The sequence below is a fragment of the Hemiscyllium ocellatum genome, chromosome 6, assembly GCF_020745735.1.
Source record: "Hemiscyllium ocellatum isolate sHemOce1 chromosome 6, sHemOce1.pat.X.cur, whole genome shotgun sequence".
NCBI classification, from domain to species: domain Eukaryota; kingdom Metazoa; phylum Chordata; class Chondrichthyes; order Orectolobiformes; family Hemiscylliidae; genus Hemiscyllium; species Hemiscyllium ocellatum.
This window is the reverse complement of record NC_083406.1, coordinates 121,097,158-121,123,325: the sequence shown is the minus strand read 5'-3', so window position 1 is coordinate 121,123,325 and position 26,168 is coordinate 121,097,158. Positions and strand designations below refer to the sequence as shown.

At 45.3% G+C, this 26,168-nt stretch overlaps 1 protein-coding gene across 1 annotated transcript; it reads left to right on the top strand.

Moving 5' to 3' along the window:
- Positions 1 to 11,939: 11,939 nt before the first annotated feature.
- LOC132816976 (trophoblast glycoprotein-like) lies at positions 11,940 to 13,010 on the top strand. Its single transcript, XM_060827004.1, has one exon. It carries the CDS (start codon positions 11,940 to 11,942, stop codon positions 13,008 to 13,010), a length of 1,071 nt encoding a protein of 356 aa, XP_060682987.1.
- The last annotated feature ends 13,158 nt before the right edge of the window (positions 13,011 to 26,168 follow it).

The window sequence follows — 26,168 nt, the reverse complement described above, 5'->3', positions numbered from 1 at the left end:
CTCAGCAGTGAAGATTTCTGTTTTTGTTTATAAATCCCTGATTGGAGTATGCCAGATAAAACACAAAGTGCTGGATGAACTCAGCAGGGGTGGCAGTATTCAAGGAGAGAGAGAAACAGTTAACGTTTTGAGTCTGATGGCTCTTTGTCAGAACTGTTTTATTTTTGTGTTTTGCAAAGACTTTGGCTGAAGCTGTGAACATTTGTGCCTTTTTCAGTGCAGAACCTGCCATTTGAGCTCCACACAAGCCCCTGCAGCCTGTGCCTGTCTAAAAAGTATGAATGTAGCGAACATGATATACCATTCAGTTATGGGTCCCTATTCTAAGGGATGTGCAGTGCTGCTTTTCAACAGAGTCTGAGGTGTGAAGTACTGCACTTTATAATTGTAGCGCTAGATTCAGCCCCTCAAAGCCTGGCCTCAGTCTGGGGTAGAGGACAGGGAATAAAATCCTGATAATTCAGACCTGTCATTGCTGATGGAGGAGGCTTGAAGCAGGTGAATTGAAATGTAAGTTTACATCAAGTTGCCTTCATTTGCATCTTACATTGGACAAGGGCAAATGGAAAATTGCAGTGATCAGAGAATGTTCTTTGAGACCTAGAAGACCCAGCATTAAATGAACTGATTTTTTTGAATAAAATGCTGACATATTGCTTCATGCCAAGTCTCCCATGGTGAATAAAGCTCCTCAATGTTTCCTACGTTTGTGCTGTGCTGGTTTGCAATCTGTACCGAGCTGAAATTGTGCCCAGTGTCATCATATTTCTGGAACATTTCAGGGTGACATGGTGGCTCAGTGGTTAGCACTGCTGTCTCAAAGTGCCAGGAACCCAGGTTCAGTTCCTGCCTCGGGCAACTGTCTGTGTGGATTTTGCACGTTCTCCCTATGTGTGTGTGGGTTTCCTCTGGGTGCTCCGGTTTCCTCCCAGAATCCAAAGGTCTGCAGGTTAGGGTGAATTAACCATGCTGAATTTGCCCATAGCGTTAGGTGCATTAGTCAGGGGTAAATATAGGGCAGAGGAATGGCTCTGGGTTGGTTACTCTTTGGAGGGTCAGTGTGGACCTTTTGGGCCGAAGGGCCTGTTTCCATACTGTAGGGAATCTAAAAAAAAGTGCCAAAATCTGCTTCTTCAGACTCGACATAGAGTCAAAGAGTTATGCAGCACGGAAACTCTATTTCTATTCTGAGGAAGCAAAGTGATACTTCAGATATTTAACACAAGAACTAGAAGCAGACGGCGAGTGTTGTGCCTTCTTCACCCTTTGGTAAAATGGTATCTGATCTGATGATTGCCTTCCCTCCATGTTCCTGTCTGTGCTTCCTCATTATCAGAAACCTAGCTAACTCAACTTCGAATGTATTCAGTGACAACTTCCACTGCCTTGTCGATCGAGAATTCCATAAACTACCTCTCCGAGGGAAGAAATTGTTCTGTCTTTGTCTTCATTGGATGAGCATTTTATTGTAGTTATTCACAGGACCTGAGTGTTGCTGGATGAACCAGCATTTATTGCCCGTCCCTAGTTGCCCTTGAGAAGCTGGTGGTGAGTTGCTTTCTTGAACTGCTGCAGAAGATTCATCCACAAATTTACTAGAGTCCTGGGATTTTGGCCTAACATCACTTAGTAGGAACAGTAATATATTGTTGTGGTTCTGTTCGCCGAGCTGGAAGTTTTTGCTGCAAACGTTTCGTTCCCTGGCTAGGGAACATCATCAGTGCTATTGGAGCCTCCTGTGAAGCGCTGCTTTGATGTTTCTTCCGGTATTTATAGTGGTTTGGTCTTGCCGCTTCCGGGTGTCAGTTTCAGCTGTAGTAGTTTGTATGTGGGGTCCAGGTCGATGTGTCCACTACAGCTGAAACTGACACCCGGAAATGGCAAGAACATCCATCAACAGACACATCGACCTGGACCCCACATACAAACTACTACAGCTGAAACTGACACCCGGAAGCGGCAAGACCAAACCACTATAAATACCGGAAGAAACATCAAAGCAGCGCTTCACAGGAGGCTCGAATAGCATTGATGATGTTCCCTAGCCAGGGAACGAAACGTTTGCAGCAAAAACTTCCAGCTCGGCGAACAGAACCACAACAACGGACACCCGAGCTACAAATCTTCAACCAGACTTTAAACAGTAATATATTTCCAAGTCAGGATGGAGAGTGGCTTGGAGGGGAACTTGCAGGGGGTGGGGTTCCCATCTATCTGCTGACTTGTCCTTCTAGGTGGAAGTGGCCATTGGTTTGGAATGTGCTGTCTGAGGAGCCTTAGTCAACTTATCCAGTGAATCTTACAGATGGAAAACACTGCTGCCACTGGGTTTTGGTTGAGATGGATGCACCAATCAAGTGCTTTGTCCTGGTCAGTGTTAAACTTCTCGAGTGTTTTTGGAAACTGAGTGCCCCTATTTCGAGATTCCCTTACAAGGGAAACATCTGCTCAGCATCCAATCTCTCTCAGAATTTTTTGTTTTAATAAGATCACTTCATTCTCCTGAACTTCAATGTGTTTAGGCCCATCCTGCCAAACTGTGTCAGAAACACCACTGTCTCACCCCCAAAAAAATTAGGAGCCACCTGACCTCTCAAGCCTGTTCTCTCACATAAGACCACAACTGATCTGACAGTGACGGAAACTGCACTTTCCTGTACCAATTCACCTGGAATGTCGGAGTCCTGTAGAACCGGGCTCACAACTGCCGGGCAAGTTCCTGGCAGTGTTTGTATTTCATCTTAGCAAAACTAAGTCTTGCAAGGTTTGTGAAGGTTTGTAGCTCAGGTTGAGGTTTAGGGTGTAGGTTTGCTCGCTGAGCTGTAGGCCTGATATCACAGACGTTTCCTAACCAGGTAATGAAACGTCTGGATATCAAACCTACAGCTCAGCGAGCAAACCTACACCCTAAAACTAAGTCTTGTATATTTAAAAAAAATCACCTCGTGCTTCTAAACTCCAATAAGTACAGGCCCAACCTACTCAGCCTTTTCTCATGAGAGTCCCTCCATATCCAGGATCAGTCTAGTGAACCTGCTGTGCTGGAGGTGCTGTCATTCAAATGTCAGAGTTCTGAAGAAGACTCGAACCAAACTCAAAGCATTAACTCTATTTCTTTCCACAATGCTACCAGAGCTGCTGAGTTTCTCTAGCAATTTCCTTGTTTCTTCCCTCAGTAGTGCAGAGTTCCCTCAGTACTGACCCTCCGACAGTGCAGCACTCCACAGTACTGACCCTGTGACAGAACAGCACTCCATCAGTACTGACCCAATGACAGTGCAGCACTCCCACAGCACTGACCCTGTGACAGAACAGCACTCCATCAGTACTGACTCAATGACAGTGCAGCACTCCATCAGCACTGACCCTGTAACAGAACAGCACTCCATCAGTACTGACTCAATGACAGTGCAGCACTCCCACAGTACTGACCCTGTAACAGAACAGCACTCCATCAGTACTGACCCAATGACAGTGCAGCACTCCATCAGTACTGACACTGGAACAGAACAACACTCCATCAGTACTGACCCAATGACAGTGCAGCGCTCCCACAGCACTGACCCTGTAACAGAACAGCACTCCATCAGTACTGACTCAATGACAGTGCAGCACTCCCACAGTACTGACCCTGTAACAGAACAGCACTCCATCAGTACTGACCCAATGACAGTGCAGCACTCCCACAGTACTGACCCTGTAACAGAACAGCACTCCATCAGTACTGACCCAATGACAGTGCAGCACTCCATCAGTACTGACACTGGAACAGAACAACACTCCATCAGTACTGACCCAATGACAGTGCAGCGCTCCCACAGCACTGACCCTGTAACAGAACAGCACTCCATCAGTACTGACTCAATGACAGTGCAGCACTCCCACAGTACTGACCCTGTAACAGAACAGCACTCCATCAGTACTGACCCAATGACAGTGCAGCACTCCATCAGTACTGACACTGGAACAGAACAACACTCCATCAGTACTGACCCAATGACAGTGCAGCACTTCATCATTACTGACCCTGTGACAGAACAGCACTCCATCAGTACTGACCCAATGACAGTGCAGCACTGTCTCAGTCATGCCTGTCAAACAGTGTAGGATTCCCTCAGCGCTCCATCTGCACTAACCTTAGCCCAAAAGTCCTGGAACAGGCCCCTTCATTGCTCCACCTCACCGACATTTCTCTGTTTATGACTATGAATCATCTTTGGTTTTGGTATGCGACCATCTTCAGTTTTGCCAAGATGAAATACAAACACTGCCAGGAACTTCCGGCAGTTGTGAGCCCGGTTCTACAGGACTCCGACATTCCAGGTGGATTGGTACAGGGAAGTGCAGTTTAAGTCACTGTCAGATGAGTTGTGGTCTTGTGTGAGAGAACAGGCTTGAGAGGTCAGGTGGCTCCTAATTTTTTTTGGGGGGGTGAGACAGTGATGTTATTCCTACACAGTAGCTCACAACTAAACCTGATAGCTAACTGGAGTGGGAAGTGATTGCAAAGTTTATTGGCAGCATCAATGATGGAATGCGTTAAGAAGGGAGTCCCAATGATATAGTTGCAGGGAAGGGGAGTCCATGTGACTGATGGAACAGAACCATAATGATGCAGTGGTACAGGCACTGGAATAATCCAGGGGCCCATGTTAATGATCTGAGAACATAGTGTCCTATCCCAGCACTGCGGCTAAATTCAGTGAGTAAAAAATCTGGAATTGAAGGCAAGTCTCAATGATGGTGTCAATGAAAGTTATCATGATCTTTATAAAAACCCATCTGATTACTGAACTCCTTTAGGGAAGGAAATCTGCCAGTCTGGTGCATCTGACTACAGCCCCATAGCAGTGTGTCAAGACATGGCAATGGTTTGGTGGTGTTGTTACTGAAGTAGTAATGTTCTGTGAACCTGGTTTCAAATTGGTGGTGGAATTTTGAACTCAGTAACAATCTAGAATTAAGAATCTAATGATGACCATGTTGCCATTGATGGGGAAAACCCCATTTGTTCACTATTACTCTATAGGGAAGGAAGCTGCCATCCATACCCAATCTGATCTACATGTGACTCCAGACCCACAGCAATGGGGTCCACTCTGAACTGCCTTTGGACAATTAGAGATGGGTAATAATTGCTGGTCTAGCCAGTGACACCAGTTCCCGTGATTTTTTAAATAAATATGGTTGACTCTTAACTGCCCCCTGAAATAATTGAACAAGCTGCTCAGTTTGAGGACCAATAGGGATGTCCATGTTCCAAAAATGAAAGGTAAAATTAAAACCAAACCATAATCAGATCCAGGCAGCGGGCCGTGGAGGAGGTTAGAATGGCCGATTGCCTGCCCCTCTTCCATGGTTATGTTAGAGCCCAGGTGTCTACCAACACCCTTCAGCTATTCAGAGAGAGGTGGGCACCGCAGGGGATGATTTTTTTTCCCACTCTAACTCTATTTTCATTTAATCTCTGCCCTCCCCTTCACTTTTTTGATCATGCAGCATTGCCCTTTGTCAAGAAGGGCATTGCGTGTCACTGGCCACTCTGGTGTTTCCTTTCTTCCTGGTTGTGGAATATAAATAAAGGTTTATACACTTGATGTTCTTCACTGTGTCCTGTACCTGCTCACACATGCCACATAGTTGCTGGGTAAAATAAGCATTACCGCTTTACGTGGTAGTGTGGGGGAGGATTTAAAATCCAAACCACTGGGTGGCGATGATGAGCCAGAGACGCTATTTCTGCACCACCTGCCTGTACTCTCAAATCACATTGTGAAGACAGTTGGATGGCAGTCTCAGTTAATATGAGTTCTAGTCCTGGGACTTCCAACTCAATCCCATTGCCCCACTGATTCAGAGAGCTGGTAGTCCTCTTTCAAATTAACCCACTCTGCACCTCTTACACATGAAAGAAGTGAGATCATCACTGTATTCTAACAGATGAAAGACTTAACAATCAACTTTTCAATGTATAATTTCAGTTACATCACACTGTAAATTTTTGCTATAAATTCTGTGTTAGGATCGAGCCCTTCACTGTCACCTGATGAAGGAGCCTCGCTCTGAAAGCCAGTGTGCTTCCAATTAAACCTGTTGGACTATAACCTGGTGTTGTGTGATTTTTAACCTCTTAATTCTGTGATGTTTCCAATTCACAGAGACATACATAAGCTGTAGACCTGGGACTAGTTGGAAGCAGGGGTTCAGATATTAGTTGCAACTAAACAAGAAGTATATAGAATGCCCATCCCATTGTAAAACATCCCATGGCATTTCACAGAAGCATTATTGAATTAATTCTAATACCCAAGCACATTATTCAAATGAGCAAAACTTGGTCAAAGAGGTATATTGGTAAAGAATCACGGGTCACTCTCTAAGGGCACGGAGTAGGCCAGATGCCTACGGAGATGAGAAATGTCTTCACCTAACGAGCGATGAGCCTGTGAAATTCTCTGCCACAAAAAGCAGTGAATGCTTTCAAAAAGGATTTAGATATAGTTCTTAGTGCTAAAAGGATCCAAAAGGTATGAGGGAGAAAGCAAGAACAGGGTCTTGAGTTGGATGATCAGCCATATGGATCACATGGAATGGCCTACTGCTGCTTCTATATCCTAACTATGGTTCTATATACATAAAGAAGAAGAGGTACAGGGAGCAATGCAGATAAATCCTTTGAAACATCTTTCAATTGTAAAGCACCAAAGACAAAGCTAAAATGGGAACCAAGCAGGAGAGTCGTCCCCAGTGCCCTGGCCAATATTCTTCAATCCACTTTAGGATTAAGGATGCATTAGTCATCACATTGCTGATTCTTGGAGCTTGCTGTGTGCAAATTGGCCACTGGGGGTATCCTGCAACAGGAGAAAGTGTAACTTCATTCATTCACTGGATGTTGACATCATTGGCTGGGCCAGTATTGGTGCACATTTAATTGCCCTGGTGAAGGCGGTGAACTGCCTTCTCGAACCACTGCTATCCACGTGGTGTGGGTACCACACAATGCTGTTGGTTAGGGAGTTCCAGGACTTTGAAGACTGGCAATATATTTCCAAGTCAGGATGGTGATAGGCATTGGGGAGCCAGGAGGCCAGTTATTCAGTGCAGAATTCCTAGCAATGACCTGCTCTTATTGCCACTGTTGTTATATATCTGGAGCAGTTCAGTTTCTGGTCAATGATAACCCCCAGGATATTGATGATGAGAGATTCAGTGATGCTAACACTACTGAATGCCAAACGAAAGTTGTTAGATTCTCTGCTGTTGGAGATGGTCATTGCCTGGTACTTGTGCAGTGCAAATGTTACTTGGTACTTATTAACCCATGCCTGGGTATTGTCCAGGGCATACTGCATTTGAACTGTTTCATTATCAGAAGAGAAAGTGAGGTCTGCAGATGCTGGAGATCAGAGCTGAAAAATGTGTTGCTGGAAAGGCGCAGCAGGTCAGGATGCATCCGAGGAACAGGGGAATCGATGTTTTGGGCATGAGCCCTTCTTCAGGAATGAGGAGAGTGTGCCAGGCAGGCTAAGATAAAAGGTAGGGAGGAGGGACTTGGGGGAGGGGCGTTGGAAATGCGATAGGTGGAAGGAGGTCAAGGTGAGGGTGATAGGCCAGAGTGGGGTTCAAGGTGAGGGTGATAGGCCGGAGTGGCTCCACTCCGGCCTATCACCCTCACCTTGACCTCCTTCCACCTATCGCATTCCCAATGCCCCTCCTTCAAGTCCCTCCTCCCTACCTTTTATCTTAGCCTGCTGGACACACTTCCCTCATTCCTGATGAAGGGCTTATGCCCGAAACGTCGATCTCCTGCTCCTTGGATGCTGCCTGACCTGCTACGCCTTTCCAGCAACACATTCTCATGATCAGAAGAGTCATGAATGGTGCTGAACACAGTGCAATTATCAGTGAACATCAGACCTCACGATGGATCGAAAGAAGACAGACGGGATAGTAGCTGCAGGAGCAAAGTTCTGCAAATGCTGGAGGTCACAGTGGGCCACACAGTATCCGTGGAGAGAGAGCAAACTAAGGTTTCGAGTCTAGATGACTCTTCATCAGAGCTGAGGTGAAAGGTGGAGGGGGCAGCAGTTATGCAACAGTGTGAGGGAGAGGTTGTAGTGTTGGGGCTGGAAGGATGTTGATGGCTCAGACTAAGTGACTGGTCAGATCTGGCTAAGTAATTGGTTGGGTTGAATTTATCCTACTTTTTTGCTTTATGGCAATAACTGTACTGAATTGTTAGTGTTGAAAAACGTGTTGCTGGAAAAGCGCAGCAGGTCAGGCAGCATCCAAGGAGCAGGAGTCCTTCTTCAGGACTTGTGCCTGAAACATCGACTCTCCTGCTCCTTGGATGCTACCTGACCTGCTGTGCTTTTCCAGCATCACACACTGGACTCTAATCTCCAGCATCTGCAGTACTCACTTTGATCGTACTGAATAGTTAGTCCAGATTTATTTTAGTCCTAAAGCACGTGTTAAGTACTATTGCCAGAATGTTGTCAGAGCCCAAAGTCTTTGCAATAACCCCCTACCCCCCATACTTTCAACCATTTCTTGATATCATTTTGCATCACTGTTTAGTGTGGAGAAGGGTATGGAACCTAGAGAACTTGGGGAAATAAAGAGCAACACATATTACAGAGGACAAGGTGTTGGACACCTTCAAACACATAAAGGTAGATAAATCCTTGGGACCTGATCAGCTGTACTCTAGAACTCTGTGGGAATCTAGGAAAGTGATTACAGGGTTGCTTTCTGAGATATTCATATCACTGAGAGTCACAGGTGAGGTGCTGGAAGACTGGAGATTGGCAAAGCTGGTGCCACTGTTTAAGAAGGGTGGCAAGGACAAGCCAGGGAATAATAGACCAGTGAGCCTGACATTGGTGGTGGTTAAGTTGTTGGAAGGGATCCTGAGGGATAGGATTTACATGTATTTGGAAAGGCAGGGACTGATTAGGGATAGTCAGCATGGCTTTATGTGTGGGAAATCTTGTTCATGAACTTGATTGAGTTTTTTGAAGAAGTAATGAAGAGGATTAATGAAGGCAGAGCTGTGGATGTGATCTATATAGACTTCAGTAAGGCTTTTGACAAGGTTCCTCATGGTAGACTGGTTAGCAAGGTTAGATCACATGAAGTACAGGGAGAACGAGCCATTTGGATACAGAACTAGCTCAAAGGTAGGAGACAGACAGTAGCGGTGAGGGTTGCCTTTCAGACTGGAGGCCTGTGACCAGGAATGTGTGACAATGATTGGTGCTGGATCCACTGCTTTTTGTCATTTATATAAATGATTTGGATGTGAATATAGGAGGTACTGTTAGTAAGTTTGCAGATGACAAGAAAATTGGAGGTATAGTGAACAGGAAAGAAGGTTACCTTGGAATTCAACAGGGTCTTGATCAGATGGGCCAGCAGGCCGAGGAGTGGCAGATGGAGTTTAATTTAGATAAATGCGAGGTGCTGCATTTTGGAAAGGCAGGACTTATGCATTTAATAGTAAGGTCCTGGGGAATGTTGCTGAACAAAGAGACCTTGGAGTGTAAGTTAATTGTTCCTTGAATGTGGAGTCATTAGTAGACAGGATAGTGGAGAAGGCATTTAGTATGCTTTCCTTTATTGGTCTATGCATTGAGTATAGGAGTTGGGAGGTCATGTTGCAAGTGTAAGGTCATTGGTTAGGCCACTTTTAGAATACTGTATTTAATTCTGGCCTCCCTGCTGTAGGAAGGAGGTTGTGAAACTTGAAAGGGTTCAGAAAAGATTTACAAGGATGTTGCCAGGATCGGAGGGTTTGAGCTACAGGGAGAGGCTGAATAGTCTGGGGCTATTTTCCCTGGAGCGTCGGAGGCCGAGGGGTGATCTTATTGAGGATTGTACGATCATGAGGGATGTGAATAAAGGGAGTAGTCGAGGTCTTTTCCCCAGGATGGGGGAATCCAAAATGAGAGGGCATAGGTTGGACATTGAAATCGAGGTAAAAACAATGACTGCAGATGCTGGAAACCAGATTCTGGATCAGTGGTGCTGGAAGAGCACAGCAGTTCAGGCAGCATCCAACGAGCAGTGAAATCGACGTTTTGGTCAAAAGCCTTATTCCTGATGAAGGGCTTTTGCCTGAAACGTCGATTTCACTGCTCGTTGGATGCTGCCTGGACATTGAAATCCCCCACCCATAGTACGTTTTGTGCTGGTGCCACCCTCAGTGTTTCCTCGAAGTGTTGTTCAACATGATGAAGTACTGACTCATCAGTCTGTGGTAATCAGCTGAAGGTTTCCTTGCCTTAAGAGACTTTGTGGGGTCTGGCATCAATGTTGAGACCTCCCAGGGCAACGTCCACCTGATTGTACCCCACAGGCCGGCTATATCTGCAAGGTCTATCCTGCAGGTGGGACAGGACACCTCAGGGATAGTGATGATTGTGCTGTCTGGGACTTTGATATGATTCTGTGTGTATGACTGTGTCAGGCGTCGGCTTGACCAGTCTGTGAGACAGGCCTCCCAATGTTGGCACTCGTCCCTTATAATACCGAGCAGGACTTTACAGGTTTGTTCAGGCTGCTTTGCCATTTTCATTTCCAGTCGGGAATTTCAGAGGACACTTCAGAGTCAAACACATTGCAGTGGGTCTGGAGTTACATGTTGGTCAGTTTTCCTTCCCTAAAGGGCATGACTGAACCAGATACAATTTTACAACAAATAGAGTACGTTTAATGGTCATCATCACTGAGACTGATTTTCCATTCGAGTTATTATTTGAATTTACATTCTGTCCCCTACTGCGTTGGGATTTGAACTAGGGTCCGCAAAGCTTTAGCCTGAACCTCAGGTCCAGTCACATCACCGCTCCCCACATCTTTCCTGGAAGCACCCTACCTCATCTAACCCTATCAACATATTCTTGTATTCCTTCAACTCAACACCACCACCCTCATGCATTTATCCAGCTTCCCCCTTGAATATACCGATACTGTTCACTGAAACCAATTCCTGCGCTAGCAAAAAACACCCAATACTGCAAATGTTGAAATCAGAAAGGAAAACAGAAATTTCTGGAAAAGTTCAGAAGATCTGGCAGCATCAGTGGAGAGAAATTAGAGTTAACATTTAGGGTCCAGTGACCCTTCCTCGGAACCTGTGTTCCATGCTATACAAATGCAAGCCTTATAGTATCCTTGGATGACATGTTTGATCCAAATCCAATCTCCATCCACCTTCCTATGTCACTGAGTTAACCTAAAACTGAATAAAGTGCATGAGAGAGTAAAGACTAGAAGGATGTACTGATGGGGTCAGGTAAGATAGGGTGGAGGAGACTCACATCCATTAGCAGTACCAAAATGGATTAGAGGGGATGAATGGCCTGGTGCTGTGCTATAAATATTCAGCGGTCTGTTATCAATCTTGGATTCATAGAAAATTGCCATTGATGAATCCTCTGAATGTGCGTCAGGGGAGAAGCTGGTGAATAAATCAGTTGTGGAGAAAATCTAATAGTTCTGATATATGACTTGAAGGAGGTGGAGTTGGGTCATCAAGCAGGCAGCAAAGCAATCTGTTCATCAACAACAACAAAACCTTTGCAGAAGCAAATCTGTCAAAGCCTTGGAAATAGAGCTGGGAGCATCCGAACCCTTTTCAAGGGAACTCTCTCTGTGCCGAGTGGTGTAATGAATCAACAAAATCACTCAAAGATGTGGCTGAGAAGGTTAGAGTGTGAATGAGGAAGTGGAATGAATAGCTGGTTCAGTTTTGTAGAGTTGGTCTTTGCAGAGCTGGTCTTTGTCAGAAGCAGCAGCCTCACTCGGGTTAAATTTTCTTTGCTTCTCTTCAGGGACAGAGCCCTGAACAGGCAAAGTGTTTTTGTTTCTCCCTTGTGTACCGGGGGTTTGCCAAATCCTTGGTTGTTTTTTTGTGCTGAAACTGCTGAATGATGAGCGGAGTGCAGCAGTGGAGCACTTACCTCGGGCAAATCCGAGTGCCCCCCTGGTCAAGAACGTGGCCCTTCTCCGTGGCCGTGCTCAGTGTGATGGTGTCCTGGCCTGGAGCGTGCCCCTGCCCGTCGGAGTGTGAGTGCACAGACAGGTCGAGGTCGGTGGAGTGCAGGAACACCAACCTGACCCAGATCCCATGGGGAATCCCTCCGAGCACCCAGAACCTGCTCATCACTGGCAACAACATCTCGCTCCTGAGGAGGTCGGCTTTTGAGGGCAATGGATCCGGGTTCATCTATTTGGGAACTCTCTCTCTCCCAGGAAACCAGATTGAAGGCATCGAGCCCTCTGCCTTTGAAGGCTTGGCCAACCTCAGGACCTTGAACCTAAGTTACAACACCTTAGCGTCCATTGCTGCAGATGCATTCCTTGGTCTTTGCCAGCTGCAAAGTTTAAGCATGAACTACGCTCTGGAGCCATCAGTAGAGGATCAGCTGTGGATCGCGTTGCGTCCCAGTAATCTCCCCAACCTGACTGAGCTCCATGTGGCCGGGAACTACCTAACCAAGCTTTCAGAAGAAGCAGTGTCCATCGGTTCCAGCTTGCAACTGTTGGATCTAAGGAGCAACCTGTTGCAGCGTATCAGAAAGGAGACCATCACCCTTTGGCAAAGCCACCACAACCTGAAGGTTTACTTGTCCTCCAACCCATGGGTGTGTGACTGTGAGCTTCGGCCTGTGTACTGGTGGCTCAGGAACACGTCCCAGATCGGTGATGGGCAGCTGCTCACCTGCTTCGGCCCCGGTACCTTGAATGGAAGTATCCTCAGCCAGCTCAGACCTGATGATCTCGTGTGTCAGGAGGACACAGCAGCTTCCTTCGTCTTCCTCGGGATTGTCTTGGCTCTTATCGCAGCCACCTTTGTCATGGTCTTGTACCTGAACAGGAGAGGCTTGAAGAGATGGGCCAGAAATTTCCGATACGCTTGCCACGACCAGATGGATGGCTACCAGTACAGATACGAGCAGGATCCTGAGCCCAGGCTGGGCCGTGTCACAGCTATAATTTAGCCTAGCCACAGGAGGAGAGACTGGTGGGGCACTTTACTATGAAGTGTGGGTAGTATTCCTCACCGTTGTGTAAATGAATTCCAACTACAGCAGAATATATCTCTATCAGAAAGGCAACATTGAAATAAGGTCAAGCAACATTTTGTGTATTCTAAGGTATTATTTTGTACGTTTCTTCTGTGTAATATTTGGATTGGTGCATGCAACAAATTTGCCAGGTTCTCCTGTTGATGGTAGCTCACTCCAATTATATACAAGAGCCCAGTCATTGTTGTTGTTACAGTGTGGAGCCAGTTTCCTCAGCTTGTTGTGTACAACATTGCAAACCTTCTAGGCTGCCTCTGATTGCTATGTTGCAACATGCTTTAATATTTCTCCTCTTCATTCTGTGTTAACAATTTTGTAAACATGCCAGGAGATTTTCTCCCCTTACCATGTCATTCTGTAAACATACTGGAGCATGTAGGATTTCACTCGGTGTAACAATGGGCTGAAATCTTCCTGGTCTGTTCCTTATTTTCAGAAGCAGACTAAGGAAGTCTGGTTTTTACTTATCTGGATGGTAGACAGCACTGGATATTTCCACAGCTTGTAAATGTACTGCTGCTGATGCTATTAACTGTAAATGACTGGAATAAAATCATTCACTGAATTGTGCTTTGCAGGATGAACACTTTAAGGTATGGGATTGTGTTTTTGGAAATGGCAACTAAGGAGATAGAGTCATAGAGATGTACTGTACAGAAATAGACCCATTCGTCCAACTCGTCCATGCCGACCAGATATCCTAAATTAATCTAGTCCCATTTATCAGCATTTGGCACACATCACTCTAAAGCCTTCCTATTCATGTGCCCATCCAGCATAGTGGTGGTGTCCCTGTTTTTGAGCCAGGAGACCTGGGTTCAAGTGTAATCTCCAGATATGTGTAATCTGTGAACAGGTTGATTGGAAAATGTGAACCAGTCTAGTTTGGACATGACAAGAATTGAGACAAGGAGTCTTGTGGCACAATGGTGATTCTTTATTTCTGAATAAGAAGCCCACCTGCTCCAGATCAGTGTCATCACATGTCTGAACAGGTTGATTCAAAAATATCTAGAACTCGTTTAAGAATGAGATCTCCCTTTGGGCAACATGATGGCTCAGTGGTTAGCACTGCTGCCTCACAGCACCAGGGTCCCAGGTTCAATTCCAGCCTCGGGTGACTGTCTGTGTGGAGTTTCTCCCTGTGTCTGCATGGGTTTCCTCCCACAGTCCAAAGCTGTGCAGGTGGATTGGCCATGCTTAATCGTCCCATAGTGTTAGGTGCATTAGTCAGAGGGGAATGGGTCTCTGTGGGTTACTCTTTGGAGGGTAGGTTGGGCTGAAGGGCCTGTTTCCACACTGTAGGGAATCCAATCTAAAACAAAGTTATAATTGTACTAAACTCCACCACTTTCTCAGGCAGCTCATTCCAGACACACACTGCCCTCTCTGTAAGAAAGTTGCCCCTCAGGTCCTTTGTAAATTTTTCCCCTCTCAAGTTAAACCTATGCCTGTTTTGGACTCCCTGACCTTGTCTATTTAGCTTATCCATGCCCCTCATGAGTTTATAGGCCTCTATAAGGTCATCCCTGATCCTCTGACGCTCCAAGTAAAATAGCCCCAGCTTTTTCCTATAACTCAAACCCTCCAACGCTGGCAACATCCTTGTAAATCTTTTCTGAACTCTTTCAAGTTTCACAACATTCTTTTGATAGCCAGGAGATCAGAACTGAACACAGTATTTGAAATGTGGCCTGACCAATGTACTGTACAATGTTCCTTCCCACGTATCCACACCACCCTCCTCTCTGACCTATCCCACCCCCATTCACCTATTGTACTCTATGCTACTTTCTCCCCACCCCCAACCTCCTCTCATTTATCTCTCCACCCTTCAGGTGCTCTGATGAAGGGCTTTTGCTGAAACGTTGAGTTCCCTGCTCCTCGGATGCTGCCTGAACTGCTGTGCTTTTCCAGCACCACTCTAATCCACCTATGTACTGCACAGCCGCAACACGACCTCCCAACTCCTATACTCAACGCACTGACCTATAATGGCAAGTGTACCAAACATACCAAAAGATGGAAAACAGATGGGGAGAGGGGGGCGGGGGGTGGGTGGGGGGGGGGAGATGTCTTAGCAGTGTGAAGACTGGTGCATTGATCTGCATTTGCTACATAAATAATACCGAGGGAGTGCTAATGGTGATGCCATCTTTTGGAAGAGACATTAAACATGTGAAAGATTCAACATCCATTATTTCCCGATGTCCCAGACAATATTTACCCTCAATCCGAGTGTCAGGAACAGTGACGCTGCTGACTGCAAATTGACTGCCACTTTCCCAATGTGACAATGCTGACTACACTTCAAAAGAAGTTCAAATGTTTTTTGGACAATCTGAAAGTCTTTGTTTGCATATTGCATCAGTTATAGAGTCATAGAGTCATACAGCGTGGAAATAAGCCCTTTGGTCCAACATGGTCATGCCTATCAAGTTTCCCAAACAGAACTAGTCCCATTTGCTTTGTTTGGCCCATATCCCTCTAAACCTCTCCTCTTTACGTACCAGTCCAGACACCTTTTAAATGTTGTAACTGTACCTGCATCCACCACTTCCTCATTTCATATATAAACCACACTCAGTGTGAAAAAGTTGCCCCTCGGGTTCCTTTTAAATCTTTCTCATCTCACTTTAAAATTATTTCCTTTAGTTTTGAAGTCCCCTACCTTCGGGAAAAGACCTTTACTATTCATCTTATTTATGCCCATCATGTTTTAGTTGTTAGGTATTTTTACCGATTATGTAGCAATTGCGAGTGCACACTATCAAATTTGCATGTATTAAAAGTAGCTGCAAAATGAGGTATGGAGCAGATCTGTCAATGTAAATATTTTGTATTTTGTTTCAAATAGTTTAAAATGATTCGTTCGTTCAAATTGACTTAAAGAGTTGCGACAGGCCACACTGCACCAGAATCTTGTTAAGCTGAGTTTCGAGCCTGTGTGAAATCAGCTGATCTCTGCTGAGCCACTTTGTAGGGTGTCATTAGGAATCTGACAGCACAGAACGAGCTGAGGACTGTGTCCTTGGAGATATGAGTGCTAACTTGGGAATTTGGTGCAGGTGGGGAATGGCACCACGAGAGGGGTGCTGCTTTTCATATCTTTTGCAGCCTCCAGAGGCCGGTGCATATTGAAAGATATTATTGAGGTGATTGTTTGGTATGCTTTTAAGATTTTTCCCCTATAAATATGGGCCATAGTTTAAACCAATCATGCGGAGATATAAGCATTACACTAAATTAATAGCTTAATTCATTAAGTGACTTAATATAACCACAAACAATTGAGTGATATCTTTACATTTGAAATCTGTTCATTAAATAACTTACTTTAAAAATGGCATAGCAGTGAAATAACTCCGTGGAAGCTGGTATCACCTTACAAAGTCACCTTTTTACAGATGAATCATCCTTGACTTCAGTACTGCCTCATTCAGAGTCGGCTTTCAGAGTGGCAGTATCCCTGACAGTCCCCCTTTTTTTTCACAGAAGTTGCTGGAAAAGCTCAGCAGGTCCTGCAGCATCTGTGAAGAGAAACCAAAGTCAACGTTTCAGGTCCACTGACCCCTTCTCAAAACTGTTCTGAGGAAGTGGACACCTCCCTTTTTGTATTTTTTTCATTTTTTTCTTTTCTTTTTTTCTTTCTATTGTTTTTTTTTCTTCATTGCAGGTGTGAGACACAGTGAAAGACACAAGGTGTACAAATCTTTGATCAGTTTCCACCACCGGGAAGAAAGGAAACACCTGAGTGGCCAGTGACAAGCAGTGCCCTTCACATCAAAGGGCAATGCTGTATGATCAAACAGTGAAGGGGAGGGCAGGGACTAAATCAAAATAAATCAAAATAGAAATAATGCACTCCACTCCCTGCGGCACCCACCTCTCCCTGAACAGCTCAAGGTTGTCGGTGGATACCGCGTGCTCCTTCTCCAGAGACACCTGGATTCTAACGTAACCATGGAAGAGGGGCAGGCAGTCGGCCCTAATGACCCCCTCCACGGCCCGCTGCCTGGACCTGTTTATGGCCAGTTTGGCCAGGCCCAGGAGCAGACCCACGAGGAGGTCTTCAGACCTGCCCTCCCTCCTCCGTACCGGGTATCCGAAGATCAGGAGCGTGGGACTGAAGTGCAACCAAAATCAGAGAAGGAGGTTTTTAAAGAAAATCAAAAAGGGATTGCAAAAGCCCACACCCACATGGTCCACAGACTCCACAGCACCACAGAACAAGCAGTTGGGCTGGGAGTCCGTGAACCACCGCAATCTGCAATTGCAGGGGAACGCTGCATGCAGCACTCGCCACCCCAAGTCCCCGAGAGAAAGGGGGAGGACCCCTACGTAGAGAGCCCTCCACTGAGGAGGCACTCTCCTTTTCATCTGTCAGCCAAGGCTCCCTGATCGGACCAACTTAATATCCCCAATCAAGGTATTCGTTCCATGAAGTTCTGCTGGCTGTACTCATTGCAATCACTACAGGCAGGTGACGTGTTGCATCCATAGTTTATGGGACCTACTGGACACTGAAGTGATTTACATCTGCAATAAGTGTCTGTGGCTCAAAAAAGTTTGACTCAAGAGTTAATGAGCTGGTGTCTGAACGGTAAACACTCCAATGCATCAGGGAAGAGAGACTTACCTACCCACATTGTTCTAGGAGGCCATCACACACCTTAGACCTCTGAGTTTGTCCATGATCACAGCCATGAGGGTATGGTTATGAGCAAAACAGGTTTGGAAGTGATTTTAGAAATGGAGGAACCTCAGCTTTTACAATTGTCCATCTGATTCAAGGGTCTTGTATAATACCGCAAACATTAGTGGTAGCCCAGAAGGTTGGGAAAATCGAAGAAACCAACAAAGAATTCCAAACAATAAAACAATAAAGGGAGAGAGAGAAGTTGTGCTTGAAAGAAACCTGTAGTAAAAAGTGAGGTCTGCAGATGCTGGAGATCAGAGCTGAAAATGTGTTGCTGGTTAAAGCGCAGCAGGTTAGGCAGCATCCAAGGAACAGGAAATTCGACGTTTCGGGCCAGAGCCCTTCATCAGGAAAGAAACCTAGCAAGTAATCTAAAACAGACAGTGAAACCTTCAACAGGTGTGTCGAAAATATAGTGACTGTTATGAGGCCAGCCGGTGCATAATCATAGAATCTGAGTTCCCTGATTGGGGCTGTTAATCTGGTAGAGTTATTTCGGAAAGGAAGTGAATATTGGTCCTTGAGAGAGTCAGAGTTATGAATAAATATTTGGAAGGAAAGAAATGGCAGGGATTTTGAACAAGTATTTTGTATCTATCTGCACAATTAGAGACATAGTAAGCATCTCAATAAGAGTAAAGCAGGGGACAAAGGAAAGGGAGGAATTTAAAATAATCAGAATCAGTGGAGCAAAGTTATAGAAAAACTGATGGGACTAAAACTGACAAGTCCCCAGGACTTAATGCCTATCCCCTAAGGCATTTAAGGTGTACAGCATAGAAACAGGCCCTTTAGCCCACCAAGTCTATGCCAACCTACAAACACCAAACTACACTAATGCCATTTACATACACTTGGTCCATAGCCTACTCGGCATTTTAAACACTTTTCTAGATGCTTCTTAAACGCTGTGAGGCCTACTTGCTTCCACCAATCTCTGAGGCAGCATGTTCCATGTTTCTGCCACCCTCCAGGTGAAAATATCTTTCCCCAGATCTCCTCTAAGCCACTTGCTCCTCACCTTCCATTTGTGCTCCTCTGGTCTTAGACACGTCTGCTGAGGGGAAGAGATTCTCATGATTGATTCTGTCTGTGTCTCTCATAATTCTGTACACCCCAGTCAGGTTCCATCCTCCAGCCTCCTCTGGCCCAGGGAAAAGCAACCCCAGCCGATCCAGTCTCTCCTCGTAACCCTGGGCAACATTCTGGTGTATCTCTTCTGCACACTCTCCAATGCAATCACATCCCTCCAATAATGTGGTGACCAGGACTGCACATCATATTCCCTCTGCAGCCAAACCAATGTTTTATAAAGTTCGTAGGTTAGATTAGATTACTTACAGTGTGGAAACAGGCCCTTCAGCCCAACAAGTCCACACCGACCCTCCACAGAGCAACCGACCCAGACCCCTACATTTACCCCTTCACCTAACACTATGGGCAATTTAGCATGGCCAATTCACCTAAGCTGCACGTTTTTAGATTGTGAGAGGAAACCCACGCAGAAACAGGGAGAATATGCAAACTCCACACAGACAGTTGCCCAAGGTGGGATTTGAACCCAGGTCTCTGGCGCTGTGAGGCAGCAGTGCTAACCACTGTGCCACCATGTTGCCTGTAACTAGACTTCCTTGCTCCACAGGTGTACTGTGCTGACACCTTCAGGGCTCAATGGACTTGTACACCGAGGCTGTTTATTCCTCAGTACTCCCCAGAGATCTCCCTTTCATTATTCTCTTTCAGGAGTAGCATGATGGCACAGTGGTTAGCACTGCTGCCTCCCAGCGCCTGGGACCCGGGTTCGATTCCAGTCTCAGGCGACTGACTGTGTGGAGTTTGCACGTTCTCCCCGTGTCTGCGTGGGTTTCCTCCGGGTGCACCGGTTTCCTCCCACAGTCCAAAGATGTGCGGGCCAGGTGAATTGGCCATGCTAAATTGCCCGTAGTGTTAGGTAAGGGGTAAATGTAGGGGTATGGGTGGGTTGCGCTTCGGCGGGTCAGTGTGGACTTGTTGGGCTGAAGGGCCTGTTTCCACATTGTAAATAATCTAATCTAATTCTCCCTGTGTCTGTGTGGGTCCCCTCTGGGTGTTCTGGTTTCCTCCCACAATCCAAAGATGTGCAGGCCAGATGAATTGGCTGTGCTAAATTGCCCATAGTGTTAGGTGTATTAGTCAGGGGTAAATATAGGGTAGGGGAATGAGTCTGGGTGGGCTATTCTTCGGAGGGTCTGTGTGGACTTGTTGGGCCAAAGGGCCAGTTTCCATACTGTAGGGAATCTAATCATAATGGATCTCATGATTTGGAGGTGCTGATGGGGAGAACAAAATTAAAAATCATCTAGGTAAAAACAATGACTGCTGATGCTGGAAACCAGATTCTGGATCAGTGGTGCTGGAAGAGCACAGCAGTTCAGGCAGCATCCAATGAGCCGTGAAATTAAAATTAAAAATCACACAACGCCAGGTTATAATCCAACAGAGTTGTTTGGAAGCACTAGCTTCTTCATCAGGTGGGGGGCAGCCCTCTGAAAGCTAGTGCTTCCAAATAACCTGTTGGACTATAACCTGATGTTGTGTGATTTTTAATATTATAGGTCGTCTTCTCTTATTAGACCTCTCAGGGTTAAATTCCATCTGTCATTGCTCTGCCCAATTTACCAGCTGATCAATATCAGGCTGTAGCCTCCTTGTTATCACCAATATCACCAATTTTCATGTCATCTGCAAATTTATTTTAATTATACCTTCTATATACAAATGCAAAATGTATATAATAAACAGCAAGGGTCCCACCATCAATCCTAGTGGTACACTGCTGGTCAGAATCTTCCAATCACACAAGCCTTCACCATCCCCCTTTGTTTCCTATTTATAAGCCAATTTTAGATCCAGTCTGCCAATTTGCCTTGTATCCCATGGGCTCTGAGCTTGTGGATGAGCTTCCATGTGGGACCTTGTCAAAAGCCTTAATGAACTCCATGTAAACCACACGGACTGCATGACCCTCATCAATATAATTAGTTACCTTTTCAAAAAACTCAATTAAATTAGTCAGTCAGGACCTCCCTTGCTCCTATGCTATCAATCACTGATCAATCCCTGCCTTTCCAACTATTGATTAATCCAGTCCTTCAGATTTTTTTCCAGTAATTTCCTGACCGCTGACACCAGACTGATGACTCTGTAATTACCTGGCCCATCCCTGCTTCCCTTGAACAAAGGAACCATATTAACTCTCCTCTAGTCATCTGGCACTTCACCTGTGGCCAGCAAAGTATTAAATATCTGCACCACCAGGGCCCCAGCAACCTCTTCAGTTGCCTCCCGTAGCAGTCTGGGATACATTTCATCAAGCCTTGGGGATTTATTCACCTTTATGCCCACTAAATGCCCCTTATTTATTAATCTTAACATGCTCTAAAACCTCACCATCCCATTTGAAATCCCTGACTAGAAAGTCTTCCTCCTCTGTAAATACAGATGAAATGTATTCATTTCAGACCTCACTTATATCCACTAGCTCCACAAGTTGTCCCTTTGGTGTCCACTAGGTCCCACTCTTTCCCTGGTAATCCTCTTACTCTTAATAATATTTATTAAAAAAAAGCCAAAGATATTTTGTTGTCCTTCGAATTTCCTTCTTAAACAACCTCCTACACTCTCTATACTTTTGAAAGGCCTCCCCTGATTTTAATGTGTTTTTTAGATTAGATTACTTACAGTGTGGAAACAGGCCCTTCAGCCCAACAAGTCCACACCGACCCGCCGAAGCGCAACCCACCCATACCCCTACATTTGCCCCTTATCTAACACTACGGGCAATTTAGCATGGCCAATTCACCTGACCCGCACATCTTTGGACTGTGGGAGGAAACCAGAGCACCCGGAGGAAACCCACGCAGACACGGGGAGAATGTGCAAACTCCACACAGTCGGTCGCCTGAATCGGGAATTGAACCCGGGTCTCAGGCGCTGTGAGGCAGCAGTGCTAACCACTGTGCTACCGTGCTGTACCTGACATATACTTCCTTGTTTTTCTTTATCAGATTCACTCTATCCCTTGACATTCAGGATTCCCTGAACTTGCTGTCCTTGCCCTTCATCCTTAGAGGAACAAACTGGCCTTGAATTCCCACTACACTATTTTTAAAGGATCCCTACTTTCCAGATGTAGATTTACCTGCAAGTAACCAGTCCTGGCCTATGTTTGCCAGATCCTGTCTGATGTACTAGCTTCTGCACTATCCTACTTCTTTCCATAATGATTTTGAAACTTACAGAGTTGTGATCACTGTCCTCAAAATGTTCACTGACACTTCACTTGACCAACTTCGTTCCTTAGGATTGGGTCTAGCTCTGCCCCATCTCTACGTACTGGCACAAAAAGCTTCTGGATGCACTTTAAAAATTCCACCCCACCCAAACCTTTCACATTACGGCAATTCCATTCAATGCTAGCGAAGTTAAAATCCCCGACTATAACCCTGTTTTTCTCACACCTTTCTGTGATTTGCCTACATATCAGCTCCCGATCTCACTCTGGTTGTCGGGAGGCCTGTGGGATAACTCCAGCAAGGTAATCACCCTTTGTTTTATTTCTAAGCCCGACCAGATGGCCTCATTTGAAAACATCTAGGATGTCCTCCCTCATTACTACATTGATTGTTTTCTTTATCAATAACATAATGCCCCCTACCCCTGTTATTTAGCCCCCTATCACTCCTGAAGTGTCTAAACCCTGGAATGTTGAGCTACCAATGCTGTCCTTCCTTCAACCATGACTCAGTGATTGCAACAATATCACACATTCCCAAGTGCTGATTAATGCACTAATTCATCCACCTTCCCAGTCTAGCTCCTTGCATTAAAGTGGATACAGCTTAGCTATCCATACCTCCACATGCTTAATCTGCCCATGTCTGCTCCATCTACTGGACTGTCCTAGCATTCTTTCTAAATCTGATTGGACCTTGCTCACAACTTTATATCTACTCTGCGTCCCATCCCTTTTCTGTGTCTGAAGAGACAGTGGATCCATTTGTTGTAACTTTCCAAAGTTCCCTGGATCTGGAATGGTCCTATTTGATTGGAAAACCACAAGTGTAACACCACTGTACAGGAAAGAAGGGCTACAGGAAGTGGAACACTATAGGCTGGTTAGTCCAACATCCATTGGGAAAATACCAGAATCCATTGTCAAGGATGTATTAGCAAAACATTTTGAAAATCATGATACAATCAGGCAGAGTAAAAATGGTTTCATGAAAGGGAAACTGTGGCAGAAAAAAATGATTAAAGTCTTGGAGGATGTAACAAATAGGATAAATAATGGGGAACCAGTAGATGTGGTGTATTTGGTTTTGCAACAGGTAATTGATAAGGTGCCACATTAAAAGGTGCAGGAAACAAGAACTCATGGTGTTGGTCTATTCGCTTGGATAGAGAACTGGCTAACCAACTGGAAAACAGAGTCAATATAAATGGGAAATCTAGTGCCATAGCGAACAGTGCTAGGTCCTCAATCAGTTGCAATCTATATCAATGAGCTGGGTGATGAGATTGAACACAGATTTGCTGCTGATTAAAATACTAAGTTGTAGGGAGGATATAGGCTTCATTTTACAATGTACACTGACTTAGAAGGAAAGACTGTCAGAAACTGACACATGCTGAGAAAGCCTGCCTCCCAGCCATTATACACTGGGCTGAGATGGAGGCGAGTCAACAAATACAAGTGAACACCACCCGCTGGCAGTTCCCCTCCAAACCACTCTCCATCCTGACCTGGAAATATACAACTGCCACTGGGTCAAAATCTTGGAATTGCCAGGGCATTGCTGGTTTACCTACAGCACAGGACTCCAGTGGTTCAAGAAGGCAGCTCACCCCCACCTTCTCGAGGGCAACTAGGATACAGGGAAGAAACAAGCCAATGTATCTTGGTTTTATTCGACCTGAAAGGACAGACCTCATCCGGTTTCAGTCTTATTCAACACTGCATCTTGGACTGTGCGATAGTCCTTCAGAAAAAGAGCTGGCGTTTTAAGGGAGTCTTAGACTTACAGCCTTGAAGGTTCAATGACTACCCACCGAACTGTTTCTTTTATTCATTCGTGGGCCATGGACATCAATGGCTGGGCCCAGCATTTATTGCCCGTCCCTAGTTGCCTCTTGAGAAGATGGGGGTGAGCTGCCTTCTTGAACTGCTGCAGTCCATGTGTCATGGATAGATCCACAATGCCCTTAGGGAGGGAATTCCAGGATTTTGACCCAGTGACAGCAAGAAATTTCCAAGTGAAGGTGAGTGAAGATAAACCTGCAGGGAGTGGTGTTTCCATGTATCTGCTGCCCTTACCTTGTGGATGGAAGTGGTTATGGGTTTGGAAGATGTTGTTGAAGTGGTGAGACGGTGTGGAGTATTTCTCCAGGCTAAACCTGTCCAATGATTTCCCCTTCTCATGACCTCCCTTGACACATCCCAGAGAGGGGAAAATCCCATCCCACTAGTTTCCAAAATAGTGTGACAAAAATCTTTTCTTCATGAAGACAATCCCACAATGAAAGTTACAAAAGAACACAGTTACGCCTAGAAACAAAGGAATATAGCATCAGGTGTAGGCCATTCAGCCCTTCTAGACAGCACCATGAATGGCTGAGGAAGCTTGAAGACTACATGTTTGACATGGATTTAATAACGCTTTTATTAATGTCCCAAGGTAAGAACGCAAGATATCCCAGGCAAAGAGGCACATTGGATCCAAAATTGGCTGAGAGGCAGGTAGCAGAGGGTGACAGTGGAGGGATGTGATGTTTGAGTCATAGAGTCATAGAGATGTACAGCATAGAAACAGACCCTTCTGTCCAGCTCATCCATGCCGACCAGATATCCCAACCCAATCTAGTCCCACCTGCTAGCACCCGGCCCATATCCCTCCAAACCCTTCCTATTCATATACCCATCCAGGTGTCTTTTAAAAGTTGTAATTGTACCAGCCTCCACCACTTCCTCTGGCAGCTCATTCCAAACACGTACCACCCTCTCTGTGAAACAGTTGCCCTTTAGGTCTCTTTTATATCTTTCCCCTCTCACCCTAAACCTATGGCCTCTGGTTCTGGACTCCCCCACCTCTGGGAAAAGACCTTGTCTATTTACCCTATCCATGCCCCCCATGATTTTATAAACCTCTATAAGGTCACCCCTCAGCCTCCAATGCTCCATGGAAAACTATTCAACCTCTCCAGCCTATCCAACTCTTCCTATAGCTCAAATCTTCCAACCCTGGCAACATCCTTGTAAATCTTTTCTGAACCCTTTCAAGTTACATGACATCTTTCCAATAGGTCGGAGACCAGTATTGCATGCAATATTCCAACAGTGGCCTCACCAACGTCACTGGAAGTCTGTTTCCCGTGGGGTCCCGCAGAGTTTGGTGCTGGGGTCTTTGCTACTTGCGGTAATGATTCAGACATAAATGTAAGGGTTACGATCAAGATGGGCTCCACTCAGTGGTTAGCAGTGCTGCCTCATGGTGCCAAGGACTCGGGTTCAATTTGTGACAATGCTGTCAGCTTGGAAAGAATATTTTGTCCTGGGTTTTTTTTAAGAGAGTTTGTAAAGGCAGAGGGGCTACACTAGAGCCAGCCGAAGTCAATAGTTTAAGAGGCCTTTAGTTTTTTTTTAAAAAGCGGTTGTAAGAATGGAAGGGGAGTGGCCAGTTCTCCCAGGTCAGACATTCTACACTTTCTTAACTAGAGTAGTCAGAAACTGTTTGGGCCCCGGAATGATTAACTGTGACTTTCCCTGACATCTCCCTTAATGTTGAACTGCATGTCAAAATCTGTGACTGTATTTACCTTTTTGCCAAAGGGGTGTTTGTTCATGGGATGTTGCTACATTGGAACAGTTAATTAGTAATTGTTACTGTACCTATTATTCGGTTAAGTTTTCCAATAGTTAAGTTATTCTAGATTCCTCTTTCTTTTGTTTGTGTTTTAACAACAGTATTTAAATAAATTGTGTTTTGCTGAACGTTGAGTGGTTTGACCAGTCACATCACATCTGGAACATGCACTTTACACCTGCCTTTAAAATAAGAAAAAGTTAAAGTTTAAGCTACCTTCTCAAAATATCTTGAGAGGGCCTGGTCTTCTCCATAACAAATTCCAGCCTCAGACAACGGTCTGGAAAATTATAGGCCAATTAGCCTAATCTCGGTTGTTGGTAAAATTCTAGAATCCATCATTAAGGATGAGGTTTCTAAATTCTTGGAAGAGCAGAGTCGGATTAGAACAAGAGTAAAAAGTGAGGTCTGCAGATGCTGGAGATCAGAGCTGCGAGCAATTCCTGATGAAGGGCTCTGGCCCGAAACGTT

Coding starts and splice junctions, on each gene's coding strand:
- LOC132816976 (XM_060827004.1), top strand. CDS start 11,940: ATGAGCGGAGTGCAGCAGTGGAGCACTTACCTCGGGCAAATCCGAGTG.